Here is a 20,901-nt window from a genome sequence, read left to right on the forward strand (position 1 = left end):
AAAAAAAGAAATGCTATAGAATAATTATAAAGCTAATTCCCTGTACGTACCCGGATCAGTCCAGACCATGGGTTGAGCCTCCTGTCCAGCAGGTGGAGAAGACCAAAACTGAAAGGGTATCCTATATGAGGACAGAGCCTACCCTGTAGCCCTTCAGTATTTGTCTGTCTCCAGCAGGTGGAACAGCTCACCCTGTGGTTCCCTGTTTACCTTATTCTCTGTCCCTTTGGGGATTCTTTCTACTTTTTCTTCTAATGCTGTCTGGATCAAGCAAGTATTCTTTATTGTTTAAAAAAAAAAAATAGAGCTCGTATGAACTTTGTGGATTGCTTCCACAGGAGACAGTTCCTGTCTCCTTGCTCTTGCGGGGGGCCTAGGGGGGCTCTGCCCCTTGTTTTATATAGCCTAGGCTCCCTATTCCCGGTGGACCTCGGCTGCAGGGGTGGATATTGGTAGTGCCAGTCACATCCCCTGTTCAGCAGCTCTCTCTCTCTCTCCTTCTCCCTCCATAAATTTCTCCCTTCACTGGGCTGAATTTTTTCTAAGGCTGCCTGCTGGGATCTTTCCCTGTCTTGTTAAAATAAAAAAGGAAGAATACAAATAATAAAGGGAGAAAAGTTCTCTACCTTACTTTTTGCAGCCTTTGAGAGAGTTTAGCAGTGTGCAGACTTCAGTCTCTGCCTGGCTCCTGCAGCCCAGCTGATTTTAAATGCTGCTCCTCCCCCACATTGGAGCCATGCTGAGATCCCCACTGTGTCTGACTTGTGGGGATTCCTCCTTGCTTCCCTCTAGAGAGGGAAAGTCCCCGCTGTTTGCCAGGGTGGGAACCCCAATCCAGACCTTCTAAAAGTTTGGCCACGCTGTTCCTGGGCTGTCAAACCGCGGGAATGGCGGTCATTTTAGGTTTCTCTGCTGCTTCTTTTTCAGAGCAGCCTGAGCCACAGGACCCAATTTTTTTTGGAGCCCCCCCCCCCCCTACCGATTTGAGTCCCGCGCACTCCCCCCTTGCAGGTCCTGACCCCCCCTGGGGGTGTTAGACCCCGTTTTTCAACTGATTTTGTGCTTTTATTGCACAAATCATACTTGGCAAGTTTACAAGAGGAGGCAGAGAACCCCCCCTGCCCCCCCACCGGCTAAGGTCCCTCGGTTCCCTGTTCCTTCCTCTCCTGCGGGTCTGCGTGGTTCCGGCCCTCCCCCCTGCCTTCCCAGGAACCGGATCAGGATCCAGACTCGGTTGACATCCCTCCTCCCCCCGGAGGGGGACGACCCCCGGGTTCTCTGCCTTTTTCGTAGGGAGGAACTGGGGCCTCTTCTTCCCTGCATCTCCCGAGAATTGGGGATTGACTGTCTCCCAGTGGATTTGTTTTCGGCGGCAATGCCGGCTTCCTCGGACCCGGTCCTGGCGGGGCTCAGGGCTCTACCGTGCTCTTTTCCTTTCTACCCTATGCACAAACTAATGCTCCTCAGGGAATGGCAGGCCCCCGAGTCGGGTCTTCTGGTCGGGAGGGCCATGGAAAAACTTTATCCCCTCCCGGAGGAGTGTTTAGATTTATTGAAGATGCCTAAGGTAGACTCTTCTGTGATGGCAGTCACTAAACATACCACCATCCCAGTGGTAGGGGCTACAGCCTTAAGAGATGTCCAAGATCGTAAGCTAGAATCCCATATCAAGCGCATTTTTAAAATCCTGGCCTTGGGTGTTCGGGCGTCGATTTGCAGCAGTCTCATGCAGCGGGGAAGTCTTAGGTGGGTCCAATAATTACTCAGCACCCAGGACCTCCCGCCGGCAGAGCATGCTGACAGGTTAGAAGGCGCTATAGCTTATGGGGCGGATGCCCTATACCATTGGTCCCCAACCCTGTCCTGGGGGCCCACCAGCCAGTCGGGTTTTTGGGATATCCTCAATGAATGTGCATGAGAGAAAATTTGCATGCACTGCCTCCATAACATGTAAATTTTCTCTCATGCATATTCATTGTGGATATCCCAAAAACCCGACTGGCTAGTGGGCCTCCAGGACAAGGTTGGAGACCACTGCCCTATACGACTTGTTCCGCGTGCAGGCGAAGGCGATGGCTTTGGCGGTCTCGGCCAGACAGCTCCTTTGGCTCCGCCACTGGGCGGCTGATTCGTCTTCCAAGGCACAACTGGGTACTCTCCCTTTCAAAGGTAAGTTGCTCTTTGGGGAGGACCTGGAGCAGCTTATTAAGTCCTTAGGGGAAAACAAGGTTCATAAGTTGCCTGAGGACCGCCTGAAACAGGCTAGATCCTTTTTCCCTACTCGTACCCGCTTCAGGGGCCAACGTAGATATGAACCGAGAGCGAGGGGCGCCTTCTCTATGGGAACTTCCTCTAGGTCCCAGTCTTGGCCCCAGTCCTTTCGAGGACGTTGGCCCTTCCGAGATGCCGCCCCCCATCGTCCCGCGCCCAAGCCCACCTCCCAATGAGAATCCACCGGCCCATCCCTCCGTTCCCAACTTAGGTGGTCGTTTGTCTCTGTTCGTGGAGGAATGGGCCAAAATCATGTCAGATCAGTGGGTCCTCGAAACCATAGACCAGGGGTCAGGAACCTTTTTGGCTGAGAGAGCCATAAACGCCACATATTTTAAAATGTAATTCCATGAGAGCCATACAATATGTTTAAAACTAAATACAAGTAAATGTGTGCATTTTATGTAAGATCCCACTTTTAATGTACAATAAGTCTCTGAAAATATTACACCAGGCCTTAAGACACCAATACATCTCCTATTAGGAAAACGGACCAAGTCAGGCTGCTATAGAGTCCTACACAGAAACAACACGCCAGCAGAAAACCTCACCTGAATCACGTGCTGTCCCTCACCTAACATAGAATAAAGAGACCAAAACGCATAACAAGAAGCATGCAGAAAAAACTGAATTGGAAACTGCAACAAGCCAGAGTCTCTGTATGCAGTGTAACAAAGGAAAAAAGAAACATCACCCATCCTTATAAAACAAATCAAGAAATATAAAATCATCAGCAGTAAAACTGTACTAACAAAAAGAACATATTTCGAAACAGCTGATGAGAGGAATATCCAATAATTAAAACTCATATAAAACATTTCCAGATACCAACAAAATATTTCAAAATAGCAGACACAAAGATCCAGTAATGAAAAATAAGGATACAAAAATTTTTTTGCTCTGCATACCTGGGAACGTTTGATATCCAGGTGTCCTGAGATTGTTCTGAATTAGCAGGAGGTGGGGTGGTTTGCTTGGAACTTTCTCCTCTCTCAGTCACATACCAGCGCTCTCTCTCACACTGGCTCTCAATGACACACCTATACACACATGCTCTCAGTACTCACATATACACATGTTTTTTCTCACTCACTTATATAGGCTCTTAATTACACATTTACACACATGCTGTCTATCTTTTCACGCTTACACACACACACAGGCTTTCAATCACATAAATACATGCTGTCTTTTTCTCTCACACACAGACTCTCATTCACATGCTTACAAACATGTCCTCTCTTTCTCTCATTTACACACAGGCTCTCAATCACATACTCACATGCTCACTCACCTAAATCAGCTCTCAATCACACACAGACACACATGGTCTCTCTCTCTCATTTAAACACAGGCTCTCAATCACATACTCACATGCTCCATCACCTAAACTAGCTGTCAATCAGACACAGACACACATGATCTCTCTCTTACTTATACACACAGGCTCTTAATCATACATACACATGATTTCTCTCACACACAAAGGATCTCAATCATACACACATACTCTTTCACACAAACAGGTTTTCAATCACAAACTTACACATACAGGTTCCCAATGGTAAACTTACATTCATGCTCTCTCTCTCACAGGCAGGCTCTCAATCACAGACATACTCTCTTTCACATACACAGGCTCTCAATCATTCACATACATGCAATCTCACTCACACACACAGGATCTCAAACACACACGCTTGCTCGCTCATTCACTCTCTCTCTCCCCCACCCCCACCCCAGGAACTCGCGGCAGCAGCAGCCTCCTCCCAACACTAACCTCCTTCATTTTCAGCCCTCACGGAGGCGGAGTCCCATCGGCCGCGGTTGAAACTCTTCATTTTCCTCCGAGCCGCGCTGCAGTCTTCTTCCCACAAGCGTGGCCTCTTCTTCTCGCGCAGGCACCCGATGCTCACCACTTCCTCTTCCGGGCCGCGGGAAGAAGAGAGCACGCCGGTGCCGCTCAGCACCGGCGTGCTCTCTTCTTCCCGCGGCCCGGAAGAGGAAGTGGTGAGCATCGGGTGCCTGCGCGGGAAGACTCCCGCGCAGGCACCCGATGACTCCAGCGCTGGCACCCGGCTGACTCCAGTCGTGCCGCTGCCGGCGTGCTCTCTCCTCCTCCTCCCCCCCCCCCGCGGCCCGGAAGAGGAAGTGGAGAGTATCGGGTGCCTGCGCGGGAAGAAGTGGTCTCTTCTTCCGCGCAGGCACCCGATGCTCTCCACTTCCTCTTCCGGGCCGCGGGGGGGGGGGGAGGAGGAGGAGAGAGCACGCCGGCAGCGGCACGACTGGAGTCAGCCGGGTGCCAGCGCTGGAGTCATCGGGTGCCTGCGCGGGAGTCTTCCTGCGCAGGCACCCGATGCTCACCACTTCCTCTTCCGGGCCGCGGGGGGGGGGAGGAGGAGAAGAGAGCACGCCGGTGCCGCTGACTCCAGCTGTCCCGCCGCGTTCCGCCCGGGCTGACAGCATTTTAAGCCCGGGCGGCGGAGGACCGGGGAGCAGCTGGGTCAGCGGGGAACCGCGAAGTGTGGCGACACTTGTCTGCGAGCCAGATGCAGCCCTCAAAAGAGCCATATCTGGCTCGCGAGCCATGGGTTCCCGACCCCTGCCATAGACAAAGGCTACACCTTAGAGTTTGCTCGCGACATCCCGGACCTATACATGGTCTCTCCATGCGGTCACCGGAAGCAGCCCACTGTGTCTCAGACTCTTACCAGGCTCCAGAGACTGGGGGTCATCATCACAGTTCCGGAGGCAGAACAGGGCACAGGTCAATATTCTGTCTACTTCGTGGTCCCGAAGAAGGATGACTCTTTCCGTCCCATCCTAGATCTCAAGAGGGTCAACCGGGCCTTCAGGGTGCCCCATTTCCAGATGGAAACCCTTCGGGTAGTGATAGTGGCGGTCCATCCCGGAGAAGTTTTGGCTTCCCTCGATCTGACGGAGGCCTACCTGCACATTCTGATCCGTGCCGAACATCAGCGATTTCTCCAATTCCACATTCTGGGTCAACACTTCCAGTTCCTGCACTTCGGTGTCGCCACGGCACCACGCACATTTACCAAGGTGGTGGTGGTGGCGGCGGCCCTTCGGAAGGACAGGGTACTGGTTCACCCGTACTTGGACGATTGGTTAATCCGGGCCAAGTCGGAGACCCTATGTCATCAGGTGGTGGACAGAGTATTTTTTCTTCTCTCGTCCCTGGGATGGATATTTAATTTTTCCAAGAGCAATCTCCATCCGACCCATGTCTTGGAGTTTCTGGGGGCTCGCTTCAATACCCACGTCAGCAAGGTTTTTCTGCCTGACTCGAGAGCTTTCAAGTTGATGGATCAGGTTCAGAGCTTCATCTCCATGCCTCTTCCCACGGCGTGGGATGATCTGCAGGTCCTGGGGACCATGGCTTCCATGATCGACCTGGTTCCCTGAGCGTTTGCACATATGCGTCCGTTACAGAGGGCTTTGCTGACCCCTTGGCAGCCGGTATCGGAACAGTTTCAGATGCAGCTCCCGCTTTCCGTCTCTACCATCAGCGACTTACAATGGTGGCTTTCCATCAAGCACCTCCTTCATGGAATGTCCCTTCGGACCCCGCAGTGGATGATAGTCACGACAGATGCCAGCCTTTCAGGTTGGGGTGCAGTTTGCCAGTCCCAGACCACGCAGGGGCGCTGGTCCCCAACTCAGTCTTGCTGGCACATCAACCGCCTGGAGACTCATGCGGTTCGCCTGGCGCTAAGGCGTTCCTCCCACTACTTCGGCGACGAGCAGTCCGGGCGCTCTTTGACAACTCTGTTACCGTGGCGTACATCAATCGCCAGGGGGCACCAGGAGTCGGCCGGTGGCCCTCGAAGCAAGTCTACGTCTCGCGTGGGCGGAGCGACACCTGGACTGCCTCGCAGCGTCCCACATTGCGGGCAACGAGAATGTTCAAGCCGACTTCTTGAGTCGTCAATGTCTGGACCCAGGCGAGTGGGAGTTGTCGGACGATGCCATGGCCCTAATCATCAGCAGGTGGGGTCCCCCGCACCTAGACTTGATGGCAACCCTGACCAACGCCAAGGCTCCCCGGTTCTTCAGCCGCCAGAGGGAACACTGCTCAGAAGGGGTGAATGCTCTGGCCCTTCCGTGGCCGCGCGGTGTCCTTCTGTACGTATTTCCTCCCTGGCCCCTCATGGGGGAGAGTGCTCAGACGGATAGAGCTTCACAGCGGTCCAGTCATTCTCGTAGCTCCCGAGTGGCCTTTCAGGCCGTGGTTCGCGGACCTAGTCAATCTCGTGTCGGACGATCCCCTCCGCCTTGGACATCTTCAGTACCTTCTCCACCAAGGTCCCATATTTTTCGACCAAGCAGATCGCTTTTGTCTTGCGGCTTGGCTTTTGAACGGCGAAGGTTGAGACGGAGGGGATATGCCGCGGACGTCATCCCCATTATTTTGCGGGCTCGCAAAACTTCTATGTCTCTAGCCTACGTCTGGGTCTGGAAAGTCTTTGAGATGGTTTGCGAGGAAGCGGGCGTTACGGCACGTTTGGCTTCAGTCTCGCTAGTCCTTTCTTTTCTCCAGCGTGGCCTCTCCAAGGTTTGCTCCGTGTACAGGTGTCTGCCCTAGGTTCTCTTTTGGGAAGCCTCGAAGGCCACGCGGTTGCGTCTCATCCGGATGTTGTCCATTTTCTCAAAGGGGTCAAACATCTGAAGCCGCCATTGCGTCCCACTTGTCCCTTGTGGAGTTTGAATCTGGTCCTCCGGTCTCTTTGTCAGGCTCCCTTTGAGCCCCTTTGCCGTTCTACCCTTAAGGATTTGACGCTGAAGGCGGTGTTTTTGGTCTCTATTTGCTCCACTAGACGAGTGTCTGAGATCTAAGAGTTGTTTTGCCGTGAGCCCTTCCTTCGTTTCTCGGACTCCGGGGTCTCTCTTAAGACCATCCCTTCATTCCTCCCGAAGGTTGTGTCTTCCTTTCATGTCAACCAGTCTGTGGAGCTCCCCGCGTTTTCTCCTACGGACATTGCGAGTCCAGGCGAGGAGGATCTCTGCCATCTAGATGTAAAACACGTTCTCATGCGTTACCTGGAGGTGACTAATGACTTTCGAGTTTTGGATCATCTCTTCATCTTATGGAGTGGCCCCAACCGGGGCAAACAGGCCTCTAAGACTACGATATCTCTCTGGTTGAAGGAAGCGATCTCGTCTGCGAACATCTGTCAGGGACGTCCGGTCCCGGAGGGTCTTAAGGCCCATTCCTTGCGTTCTCAGCCGGCTTCCTGGGTGGAAAGCCAGTCTGTCTCCCCACAGGAGATATGCAGGGCTGCTACTTGGAAGTCTCTACATACTTTTGTTAGACATTACCGCCTGGATGTTCAGGCGCCAGTTTTTGGTTCTTTTGGGCGGCAGGTACTTCGAGCGGGACTCTCAAGGTCCCACCCTGTCTAGGAAGCTTTGGTACATCCCATGGCCTGGACTGATCCGGGTACGTACAAGGAAAGGAAAATTAGTCCTTACCTGTTCATTTTCATTCCTGTAGTACCACGGATCAGTCCAGACACCCTTCCCTTTCTTGTCTTCCTGTCTGCTTGAAGATCCTTATTCTATCTCTCCAATACTGTGTCCTATGTTCTATGTGTTCCTTAATAGGAGGCACTGGAAGCATCTGTGATTGTAGACGTTTAAGCAAGAGTCCCCATGCACAGAGTTCATTCGCTGTTTCTCTTGTTTCCAATTTTCAGAGTTCTCTTGTTGTTTGCTTGCGTTCTTCTGTTACTTGCTTGTTCCATGATGTTTATTTCTCTGCTTTGACAATAGTTATACTGAAGGGCTACAGGGTAGGCTCTGAGCTCATATAGGATACCCGTTCAGTTTTAGTCTGTCTCCACCTGCTGGACAGGAGGCTCAACCCATGGTCTGGACTGATCCGTGGTACTACTGGAACAAAAATTAACAGGTAAGGACTAATTTTCCTTTATGATAAAAAAAAAAAAAAAGATTAGAACAAAAATGACTCCTTTCTGGCATGCATGCTTAAGTTTCACTGCCTCTTCACCACTCTCCACAAAGTTATGATTGCACAAGGCCCCCTAACACCCACTTCATTAGGGCATTTGAATTTCAGTGCATGTTTTCTCTGTCCATTTCAGGATGAGAGAGAGCGTTTTACCTCTGTGCTGATGACACTTCGACTGCTAGCAAAGTTTCTGGGTTTTATTACTTTTCTGCCGTACCGCACACCTGAGGCACCAACAAGAGACCTGCTGGAGTCTGCTGTGACTTTAAGAAATCAAGTATGTCACCAGTTTAAAAAAACTGTTGTAAACCTTTGCTGTGAAGTGGTGGTACCTGTGGTGCATAGTTGTTTCTGACGTTTGGCGGCTGTGTCTCCGGGCTGACCAGGTTAAGAGCTGCTCTGTGCAGCTTAGTTTCCTCACAGACCTACAGTCAGCTATGTGGGGGCTCTTGCAGAGTACCATGCTTTTGCTAGCAGTGTGGCAGGAAGGGCTTTTACCGGGCTGTTTTTGGCAGAAGTGACTGCAGCTTTTGGTGGCAGTCGTCTTAACAGCCTGGTGGGATGGACTGTACCCAGCCGCTCTGGCAGTGGAGCTCCAGTCTTTGGTCTAGTGGGATCGGCTCCACCAGGGTGCCCCTTATGTTGATTCATTTGCCTGCCTGCTACTACTTCCCTCACTTGTGACCTTGCTTGCACAGACTCACTGATGAGCATACCTAAAACATAAGCTCTTTTTATTTCATACAGCATTCTAAAAATGGGCACCTCCTTTTAATATGCAAACTTTTTGGAAATGGTTTAGCACAAAAGTAAAATTTAAATTAAAACTAAGATTTGTCTTCCAGTCCCTGCCTGTGTTAGATGTGCTAGAGATGCTGAAACGCTGTATCCGAATGCGTCGGATTATTCTTACTGTGCCATGGACCGTGGAGTTCCTGTCGCTGGTGGATCATGTTGCTCCATTGCTGGACTATTACAGTAGAGTGTTTTCCCTGCTGCTGCACCTGTACAGGTGAGTGTCCAGAAACCTTTCCACTGTAGTGCAGTTAGAAACTTGTAAAAATGATAAAATGGGACACCTGGGATGCTGGGCTTGATGGACCCTTGGTCTGACCCAGTATGGCATGTTCTTATGTTCTTACCTATGTTTATGGCAAGATCACATCAAGCTCTAGTTCATGATGTATGTTACTGTACTTATTTTGAATAGGAAATAGCTAAACTAGGGTTAGGGCTGAAGGAATAATCCATGACTGATTAGTCTTAGTTTTGTAATTTTCAGTTTTTCAAAATTTCTTAGCCACATAACCAGTATCTGGAGATATTCATTGTGTGACATTTTTTTCTCATGCTTCACAAAACAGATCTGAGCTGACGCAGGAGATATTTGGTTTTGTCCTGGGGGCAGTTGTTCCTATTCCTAATGTTTTGCGCACATCTAAATTACACAGAATAGAGGCCTTAATGGTGTTTGTAGGAGTTCGGTGAGAGATTGCTCTAGAAAGGAGCTGGACAGAATCTGAACCCCATATGACATTCTCTGCTGATGTGGGGGCATTAAAGAAAAAGCATGTTGTATTATATATTTATTTAGATATCTCTGTATGGACTTTCCTTATTAATAATGGTGGAAGAACTTTTTCTAGTAATGGGTAATATTTGACCACAGTGCTCTCTTCCTGCATATTTCAAGCAACTGTGGAGGATGTTTGGTTGTGAGACCTGATGTGGCCCAGTGATGGTAGTTTTATACTGTCAAGGATAAATATTCAGTGCACTGTGATAGGTCATGTTTTCTTATCACTATAGATTTTCACAGCATTGTAACTATAACTGTTAGATATGATTCAGTTATCACCGTAGATAACTACTATTAACTGAGTGCTCATTATTGATGATATATAAGGCTGTATTATATTGTTGGTGTATTTTATGGGGAGAATTGCAGCACATTGTTTTTATGCATGAAATGATAATTGTGAAGTTTAATTTTCTCACATGTTCTCCCCTCCTCATCCATTTGACTGCCACAATAAAACAGGTGTATGATCCTTACAGAAGAAAAGGAAATGAGTTTCCTGAACAAGCTGCTTATCCTTGCAGTACTCGGCTGGCTCTTTCAGGTACAGGATGAGACACACTATATCATCTTGCTGAGGTTGAAGTTTCTGTAGCTATTTGCTGTGTTCAAATAGTCATACTATGATAGTTAATCATGACCTACCTTACAGTCAGTCAAATCTCTATACCTAAAATAGAATGGCCCTCATGCATGAGAAGAAAGAAAGGAGATGATTGTGGTGGTGACTGTTGGAATATTTCAGACTGGTGTTCCTGGAAGAAACCCTTCCTTATATATTACCCTTCCTTATATATTACAGTGTGGAGGTGAGATTAATGGGATAGGCATGCTGGATGCTCTGACAGAGACTGCTATGTTGTCCATCATTGATTCTGTAGAGTGTTACTCAAAGGTTGCACTCAAGTTTCCATTCACTAACTGATTTAGGTATATTTGTCAGTGGCGTCACGACATGTGACGTCACGTCTTGAGCGGCCCAATTGCACGCACAGGGGCCGCTTTCGCCCGTGCAGGCATCCATCATCGCCGGGAGGCAGGGGAGCCGCGGTCCGTCTCTGCCGATGTCCGTCTCCAGAGGAGGGCTGCGAAAAAAGTAAGTCGTTGCTTTACACTGCCAGTCCTCTCTCCCTTCCTCCCGAAGCAAGGCTGCTTTTCGCGCCTTGCTTCGGGAGGAGGGGAGAGAGGACTGGCAATCCCGAGCATAGGAGAACCGTCCACTTCCTGGTACCTGCGTGTCCGTGAAGCGTTAGGCCAGCGCACCCAGGATACTGTTTAGCGCTCTATACAGTAAAATGGGTTGCGCGGGCCTAACGCTTCACGGACGCTTCTTGGACGTGGCTTGCATTTGCAAACAATTTAAATACAGTATCGAGCGGTAGGTGAGCCGGACTGTGCGTGCGGCAACCGCGGGTCGCCTGGCACTAACGCAGCTCTTCCTACCACTCCTTACTGTATCGGCCTGAAATAGCTTATTCCTCTAGACATATTAACATACTCCAACCTCCCCCTGTCCCCCCCCCCCACTCAAAAGATAAGGTGATCAAAGTGATATATTGCACTAAATCAGCAATTAAATTCATACTTCACGCAATAAAGTTCACTAGAGCTCAGAGGGTGGTGACTCCAACTAGGTAACCCATTTTACAACTTCTCATAATTAACTTTGAGGCTCCTGATGACATTTCAAAAATGAGATTAATGGACCCCAAATCCTCTGAAAGCTTGACATAGAATGATTCTTCAACGCTGTTAGCCGATAGAGGGCACAAGTCTTCTCCAGTCATGAAAGAACTGTCACTTTAGAGGGAATTACATTAGATTTCCAGTGGGCCGCCAACTCGCAACATGCAGTTACAGTTATAAGGTGAACTAGTCTGCTTTTATCAGGATGGATCTCAGCAGGCAGGTTAAGTAATACACATTCGGGAGTACATAACACTGACTCTTGTATTATCTCATGAATGATTGTAAATATCATCCCCCAAAACTGAGTGATCTTAGGACACTCCCACCACATGTGAAAAAAAGTGCCCCTCTTCCCGAGTAAAGCCCTTAATTGTGCTGCTGCATAGTACCAGTCTAAGCGTGGGACCCCCAAATCCCCCCCTTAATTTGGACCTATACATAATATTCCTGGCGATTCTAGGGGGCCTTCGCTTCCAGATGAACGCAAAAAATTGTTGTGGCCACTGCTTTAACATAGCTGAGGACAGATAAGTAGGGAGGGATCAAAAGAAATACCAAATTCTTGGTAAAGCATTCATCTTTATAGGTGCTATTCTGCTTAGCCAGGAGAGGGACGGCTCTGACAAGGTGCCTAAGTCATGGAAAATTTTGTTAAGGAGGGGTTTTTAGTTTAGCTTAAATAGATCATCAAGGTTATTACTAATATGAACCCCTAAATATTTGATCTTCCGAGATGCCCATTTAAAGGGAAAAGCTGTTTTCAACCGAGGGAGATCACTATCAGGGATAGAGATGTTCAACAGCTCAGATTTATCTAGATTTAATTTAAATCCAGATACGCTGCTAAACTCCTGCAAGATATCCACTGCCCCTGCCAACGATGATCCCGGAGTAGTCAGTGTGAACAGAATGTCGTCAGCAAAAAGGGACATTTTGTAATCAACCCCTCCCACTGCCACCACCACTTACAGGGAAACCCAAGAAAAAATTTCACTCCAATTACAAAAAACTGCTTCCTTTTGCTGTGAGTTTTACATAAATTGGAGAACACTTAGATTCTATATTCTAAGAAAAGCTCATCTTTATTATGTAAAAACAATTTAGAATGGACTTCTTTTCCCAGAGCTTCCAGCTTTTCTTGTCCGTCTCTCCCTTTCTTCTCTGTTTCTCATACATTTTTTCTTCCCTCTGGGCATCTTCTCTTTTTGAACTTTCTTCCTTCCCTCTGCCATTTCTCACTTACCATCTTTTATCTGTTTATGCTCCCTCCACATAGTTTTAAACTGAGGTATTCTATAAAACTGCATTTTAGCTAGCTCATGTTCATTACCAGAGTACATGAGAGCTGATTGTCTGGAATCTGTTTTCCAGGTCCCATCAGTGCCGGAGGAGTTGTTCTTTAGATGCGAAACCTGGCAGGAGGGATTTCCAGTGGACAGTACTGGAGCAGGTCCAGGTTTGGTAAGTGTGTTTTAATTAATATGGGCTACTTTACTCTTGTTAATCTGCAATGTTTTCTGGCTTATTATGGCAAGTACAGAGCATTGGGACCAGAAGCCCTGTTTAGACAATGCTTACACATTTGTTTTCGGTATATTGTGTGTACACAGATGCCTATGTACCCTTTTTCCAGTTTATTAAAAAGTAATTTATTTATTGTGTAAATTAAGTTCATGCATGGAGGAAATAAGTTGCAATGGTGCTGTGCTGTTCTGTTGTACAAATTGTGGCTTCAGCAATTTTTATTTTACTTTCTCCTATTTCCAGGACTTTGTTCCTTTAGTAGATCAGCAGCTGCTGTATATCTGCTGCCCATACCTTAGTAAGTATTAAACTCTGAATTTTACCAGAAAATGAGGCTTCTTCTTGCCTGAGAGAAATGAAGGTAGCTCTCTCTTCATGTGAGGATATAAAATATCTACTAGGATATTGCAAGTACTATCAAGAGTTGTCTGATGGGTAAATTGCAGATATATTGTCTATAGCAGTGTTTCTCGAGCTGGTCCTGGAGTATTTCCTAGCCAGAGTGGCTTTCAGGATATCCACAATGAATATATGAGAAAGAGGCAGTACATAAAATCTAACTCATGCATATTCATTGTGGATATCCTGAAAGCCAGACTTGCTAGAGTTTAATCCAGGACCAGCTTGAGAAACACAAGCCTATATAGTTCAGCAAACTAGTTTAACAGACATATTTAGGCTTTGACACATCTAGGGGCCAATGCAGAAAGGTGTGCCCAGCCTAGCACACAGGTTTACATGCGGTTGAACATGAGTTTTGGACATGCTAGACTAGCACCCAATGCAATAAGATCAGTGCATCCAAAACAAACGCATAGCTGATAGCGCTCATCATGTGTAAATTTCATGTAGATGAGACTGTTAGCTATTACCCTGCCGATGCAGAAAATCGCTGGGCGCCCAAAGCACACTTTTTAACATTGCACATTTAACTCCAGCCCCGGAGGTGGTGTAAAGTCAATCCAGGAGTAAAGGACTCATGAGAAATTAAAAAAAAAAAAAAAAAAAAAAAAAGTCCTCCTTGGTACCTCTTACTTAGTATCATTGTGACAATTAAATGTACCGCTTGCAGTGTTGAAAAATAAATGTATATTATTTATTTATATTCCCCTTTTCGCACTTTTCAGCGCTTCAAAGTGGATTACATTCAGGCACTGTAGGTATTTCTCTATCCCCAGAGGGCTTACAATCTAAGTTTTATACCTGAGGCAATGGAGGGTAAAGTGACTTGCCCAAGGTCACAAGGAACGACAGTGGGACTTGAACCCTGGTCTCCTGGTTCATAGCCCAATGCTCTAACCACTAGGATACTCCTCTATTGGCCTGATTTAAAAAACAAAAAAAAGAAAATTCTGGATGCACAATTTAGGCGCCCATAGCAAGGGGCACTTAGCTATGATCATCTTCAGCAACGTCAGCAAAACTGACCAGAAAAAGCAGGATAAAAAGATGCTGATATTGAGTGCCCATTACAGCTGTGAGTGCCCATTGCATTTGAGTGCTAGGGACGTACAATTCTCCCCTAGCGTGTCCTTTTTTACACAGCCCCTCATTTAAATTCAGCATCGGGCACTCAGGGGATGTGGCGATGCGCATTTTAGGAAAATGGGCGCTCAGTACGAGTGCCCGTTTTCAACATGTCTTATTACATTGGCCCCCTAATGCTTGGTAAGCAAAAGCGTTTAAATCCAAAGTATGCTTTCGAGGCTCACAACAGAATTCAGTACATATTTTTTTTAAAAAGTGTTTGCAGGTAAACCTACATCAAAGGCTTAGCAGTTCCCAGTGCTTGTACATACATTAGACACATCCTGCCCCAGCGCATACTTCAGGCTATGTATTGCCACTGTGGGTAATCATATGGTAGCTCATTTACATGTTTAAAAAAAAATGTTTGCTTGTCTTGTTATAGGTGAATTACGTAAATTACTAACCTCATTTGTGACTGGTAGTGGGGCCAAAAATGGAGGGTTTATCAGAAAAATAACCCCAACTGCTGCTGAACCATTGGTGCATAAGACTTCTCATGCCGAAAAGAAGCTTCAGGTACAGAGAATGACTGCCTTTCAATACTTTTGCCTGTTGAGCATTAGTGAAGTGTGTGCGTGTACCTATGCACTTTGGGCCTGATTTTTAAAAAGCATTTACATTTTAAAATTGGGCTTTACATATGTAAATGCACTTTACACGCCTATATTGCTACAATAGTATGGTACATTTACGCACGAAACGTCTTTGAAAATTACTTCTTTGGTTTCAGTTGTAATTAGTAAAGTAGAGAGATGTAGGTAAAGAAAAATGTAAATTGGTTTCGTGAACCTTATGTTGTGTGCACTTTATGCTAAGATCAACTGATACCTCAGATATGCACTGGTTTGTGGTGTCACTTTGACACACTCTTATGTTCATTTGAATTTTTCACTTTTATGCATCTGATCTTATCAAAATATAAACTTGATAAAGTGGCTAGGCATACATTCTCAAAGAAATGACAAAGATTAAACCCCTTACAGTGAAAGATAAAAGATGAAATGCAATACATTTCATATATCATAAAGGGGTTTGGTCACTCTTGTTGTTGAACAGGTAGAGCTGGAGCAAGCTTTCTTCCACAACCAGCCCCCATCCCTGCGAAGAACAGTGGAATTTGTGGCAGAGAGAGTGGGTTCCAACTGCGTTAAGCACATCAGGTAAGTATGTTGGAAGGCTGTAAGCTTGGGGGAAAGGGAACAGGAGCAAGATGTCCCTCTCGTGTCTTCACACTCATTTCCCCTTCATGTCCCACCACTGCCCTCACGCCTTTTATAGCTTGGACTTTTCACCTTGCCCTTTTGGTGTTTTATCTACTATAATCCCTGTACCTCTCCACCCCAGCAAAATTCCCATGATCTTTGTTCCATTCTAAACATCAAAGAAGTGAATTTTCTCTTCATCCACCAAGACCAGTCCAGTTGCAATGGCTATGCTCCCCAGCCAGCGGTTCCATCTTCTTTATCAGTTTTGTTGCCCTTCTCTGCACCTTTTCCAGTTCTGCTATGTTTTTTTTTTTTGTTTTTTTTTTAAGATGGAGTGACCAGAGGAGCACACATACTCAAGGTGCAGTGGCAGCATGGATTGATACAATGGCAATATGATAATTTCTGTTTTATTCTCCATGCCTTTTCAGATCATTCCTAACATTCTATTTGCTTTTTTTCACCACCACTGCACACTGAGCTGAACATTTCAATGTATTTTTTCACAAAGACTTCAAGGTTCTTTTCCTAGGTGGTGACTCCTAATATAAGACTCAGTAGTTGGGATTATTTTTTCCTATGTGTACTTGTAGCATTCCAGCATGTCTTGATCAACAGAACAGTGTAAATTTAAGCAGATAGATAAGAAGCCGAATTCTACAGAAACAAATCAGAACTCTGCTGCCTGTATTCTGACTCTTGAAGAAGGGTTCCCTATACGTACTCGGATCATTCCAGACTCCTGGGTTTATGCATCCGTGCCAGCAGATGGAGACAGAGAAAATTTAACTGACACTGCTTGGTAAGCACTGATGCCACCTGCAGCTCCTCAGTATTTCTCTGTCTCCAGCAAATGGTGACTGGTGCATTCACCTGCATTTTCTGGTGATTTTTCGGTCTTTTTTTCTTTTTCTTTTTCCGTTCCTTATTCCCCAGGAGCATTTCTCCCAGAGGTCTGGTTCCCCTGGGGGGAACACTTCCCTGCTTGGTTGAGTTGGACGAGCTGGAGGTTGGTGACCTTTTTGTACGCTTGCTCCGGCTCCCATCCGTGAGGTGCAAATCTGGTGGTCCAGATCCCTTCCTTCACGAGGCCACCTAGGTGGCTTTTCAGCTCAGGGCAGCTTCTTTCTGTTTTTAGGGCTCTCTCTCCTAGCTTTCAGGCTGAGCTGAAGCTGGACAGCTTCCCTCGGCCTTAGGAGAGCAGAGGCCCTGTTATTTTTGTAAAGTTTAAAAAAAAAAAAATTTTCAGCAGGAAGCAGCTGTAGCAGGGCGGAAAGTCTCTCCTGGGCTCTATGGGCAGCATTTTTGCTATTGGGGCGGTGTTTTCAGGGGACAGTCTTGCTGAGCTCCGTGGTTAACTGTATTCTATGGTTCGCGGTCGGGCCTGTCGTGTGTGTGGTGCGGTTCCTGCCTACCTCAGCCATCTCTCTTTCTCCTCGGCTTATATTTCAGATGGTGAGGGGCCTTCTCTTCCCTTCCCCCTGCAAAATGCCGGCGCATAGGGTCTCCTTCAACCGCCCACATGGTTGTTGTCGGGGATGGGGTTTCCCGCGTTGGGCCTTCGGTCTTGGTCAGAGTGGAAACAGCAGCCATTTTAGGTTTCCCGGCAGACTTGGCAGTGCTTTCGGGGGAGGCTGGAGGACCCCCCTCGGCTTTCCCCAGTGCACCCGAGTCTATGTACTGCCAGTGGATGTAGCTCAGTCGGGGGGCCTGGGCCTACGGGGTCTGCTTCTCGTGGTTTCTCCCCGGTATTTATTTTACTGCTCCACTGCTTTTTTTAGCACAGCAGGAAGGGTCAGACCTTCAGCTGGGGGGAATGGCCCCGTCTCCCTCCCTCTTCAGGCGGCTGGGTCTGGCTCTGTTCGGTCGCGAGGTATTTTGGTCCTCGGGGTGCAGCGTTTACTGGGGCCACCGTGGTCGGATGGGGAGACGAGGGGTTCCAGGATGCCCTCATAGACTCCTGGGGATACAAAGCTCCCCTTGGAGGGGGTTCCGACCCCTAATCATGAGGCGGACGACCCAGACGTTGTAGACCTGGATGCTGCCGATACAGATCCGGGGGACAATGTGGCTGATATGCCACTGTCCGGGGACGATCCCAAGATTCTTCATTTGTTTCATCGGAAGGAATTGACCCCCTTAATTCCGCTGGTCCTCGCGGAGCTCAGTTTGAAGTTCCCTCAGTTGAATTCAGACCTAGATTGGGTGGACCCGGTTCTGGATGGGACCCATGGTCTTCCCTCGGCCTTTCCTTACCATAGGTCTGTGCAGAGGATGGTGGACTAGGAGTGGAGTTCTCCGGACGCGGGATTACGGGTGGGCTGAGCTATGTCAAAGCTCTATCCCTTACCTGAGCAGACGTTAGAACTCTTCGCTGTGCCGAAGGTGGGCGCTGCTCTGTCGGCTGTCACCAAGAAGACAACTATTCTGGTGGCAGGGGCCATGGCTTTAAAGGATGTCCAAGTCTGTGAGATGGAGATTCACCTCAAGCGGATCTTTGAGGTTTCTGCTTTGAACCTTCGGGCGGCTATTTGCTCCAGCTTCATGCAGCGGGCATCCTTGCGTTGGGTGCAACAGCTGCAAGGGGACCAAGCTGGTCTTGCGGAGCGCTTGGATGTTTCACTGGTGTACATATCTGACGCATTGTATGATTTAGTGCTGGCCTCTTCACGGCTTATGGCTTCTGCAGTGTCGGCCAGGAGATTATTGTGGTTGCGCCACTGGTCGGTGGATGTTTCGTCCAAATCTCAGTTGAGTTCCCTGCCGTTTAAGGGCCATCTTTTTTTGTTTGGAGAGGACCTCGAGCAGTTGGTAAAACTGTTAGTGGAAAACAAGTTGCCAGAGGATAGGCCTAAGCCCAGACAGTCCTTTCAGTCTCTCGCCCATTTCTGTAAAGGCAAAAGGCCTCGATATGCGAGGGGAGGGGGGCCAACAGCCCCGCAGAGGCAGTTTGCGGGCTGTGGTCAGTCCTGGGCACAGACTTTTTGGGGAGCTCGGAGGCCCTTTAGAGCCCCCTCCGGAGGTGGGGCTTCGGGGGCAAAGCCGGCCCACTCCATCCTTCCCTTTTTAGGGGGGCATCTAGCGCTTTTCTATGAGGAGTGGGCCAGTCTCACTCAGGTTCAGTGGGTCCTCTTGATTATAAGAGACACTTACGCTTTAGAATTTGCTCATCCCATCCACAACCTCTTTTTGGTCTCCCCTTGCAGTTCGTTGACAAAGCGACGCGCAGTTCGGGAGACCTTGGACAGGTTGCGAGGTTTAGGAGCAGTGGTGCAGATTCCCCCGGAAGAACGGGGCACCGGGCGGTACTCCATTTATTTCGTGGTTCCCAAAAGGGAGGGTACTTTTCGGCCTATTCTGGACCTAAAAAGAGTAAATTCAGCACTGAAAGTCCCAAGATTTCGCATGGAAACCCTATGGTCAGTGATTGCGGCAGTTCACAGTTGGGAATTCCTAGCTTCTTTGTATCTAATGGAGGCGTATCTTCATGTTTCCATTTGTCGGGATCACCAGCGTTATCTGAGGCTCATGGTTTTTTGTCAGCATTTCCAGTTTCAGGCCATTCTTCTCAGCCTAGCCATGGCACTGCAGACCTTCACCAAGATCATGGTAGTAGTGGCTGCGGCCTTGTGGTACGAGGGAATTATGGTACATCCTTATCTTGATGATTGGCTCATCAGGGCAGAGTCTGAGGCCAGTTGTCACTCAGCGGTCAGGAAGTCATTCAACTCCTTCAGTCGCTGGGTTGTGTGGTGAATTTCGCCAAGAGCCATCTCAATCTGACCCAGTGTCTCAAGTATCTGGGAGCCTGGTTCGACATGAGCATAGGCAAGGTGTTCTTGACAGACGAGAGAGCGAACAAACTGCAGTCACAGATCCACCATCTTTTGGCGTTGCAGGTGCCCAGAGCTTGGGATTTTTTGCAGGTTCTGGAATCCATGGCTTCCACCCTCGAGTTGGTTCCCTGGGCTTTTATTTATTTCAAATCTTTTATATACCGTCGTTAAGTTATTTACCATCACAGCGGTTTACAGGAAGGCACATATAGTAACATAAAGTATATAAACCAAGTAAACGTTTAATAAAAGTGCCAAAAAAAAAAAAAAGATTCAGTAACAGTGTTTTCAAATATATAATTATATGAAGTTATTTTGACTTGTCCTTTTGAAACCTGTGTCATATTCTAACTTTCAGCATTATCAGTGAGAAGAAAATAATAACTAAGCATATTGTAAATCTAAGTGCTGAGTTTGTGGTGCTTGCCTTTATTTACTTTCTCCGTTCTCTTTGTAAAAAGCCAGTTTAAAAAACCATGTTTTTAACATTCCTTTAAATAGTTTAAAATTTCTCTGCAATCTTATCTCAAGGGGCATTGAATTCCACAGGTTGGGTCCTGCTAAAGACAATGCTCGCTCTCTGACTTGTGTAAGTCTTGCTGTTTTAACCGATGGAACAGTCAGGAGTGCTTTATTCGCTGATCTCAGATTTCTATGTGGTACGTATACACGTAGTGCTGTGTTGAGCCATTCTGCTTTTTCATCATGAATTAATTTATGTATAGTACATAATGCTTTATATTGTACTCTTTGTTCTATGGGTAGCCAGTATAGTTTAGCTAGTGTTTCAGTAATGTGATCTCTCTTCCTTTTGCCTGTAAATATTCTTGCAGCAGAGTTTTGCAATAATGGGAGTGGTCTTATGGTTGTGTATGGTAGTCCCAGTAACAGTGAGTTACAGTAATCAGTGCTTGCAAAAATTAGTGCTTGTAAGACAGTTCTGAAATTTGCTAGTGTTAAAGGTTTTAATTTTCATAGCATCATTAATTTGGGGTATCCTTTTACTTTGAGTGATATGTGTTGTTTAAGATTTAGTTCTGGGTCTATTGTTACGCCAAGGTTATGTACTTTCTCGGCTATTTCCACTGTTTTGATTGTTTTTGAGTAATATTGGAGTTTGTATTGGTTTATATTTTTTTGTTCGAGGTGCAAGAATTCAGTTTTTTCAATTTTAGCACTAATTCCATTTGATTTAGTATTTGGTTAATTATATCCAGGTACATATTGGCTAAGTTTAGTGTTTTTTCAATTGTATCATTGATGGGTAAAATTAGC

General features: G+C 47.2%; 1 protein-coding gene across 2 annotated transcripts in view; it reads left to right on the forward strand.

Annotated features, from left to right (window-relative positions):
• Window positions 1-20,901, forward strand: part of CDAN1 (codanin 1) — a 191,774-nt gene that overhangs the window by 121,197 nt on the left and 49,676 nt on the right. For both annotated transcript variants that reach the window (XM_029598691.1, XM_029598690.1), the window contains 7 exons: window positions 8,397-8,540; window positions 9,109-9,275; window positions 10,305-10,386; window positions 12,903-12,992; window positions 13,299-13,353; window positions 14,968-15,101; window positions 15,642-15,745. In XM_029598691.1, the coding sequence (XP_029454551.1) occupies window positions 8,397-8,540; window positions 9,109-9,275; window positions 10,305-10,386; window positions 12,903-12,992; window positions 13,299-13,353; window positions 14,968-15,101; window positions 15,642-15,745 (776 nt within the window). The remainder of the gene's footprint in view (window positions 1-8,396; window positions 8,541-9,108; window positions 9,276-10,304; window positions 10,387-12,902; window positions 12,993-13,298; window positions 13,354-14,967; window positions 15,102-15,641; window positions 15,746-20,901) is intronic.

Source organism: Rhinatrema bivittatum, chromosome 4 (assembly GCF_901001135.1).
Source record: "Rhinatrema bivittatum chromosome 4, aRhiBiv1.1, whole genome shotgun sequence".
Taxonomy (NCBI): Eukaryota; Metazoa; Chordata; class Amphibia; order Gymnophiona; family Rhinatrematidae; genus Rhinatrema; species Rhinatrema bivittatum.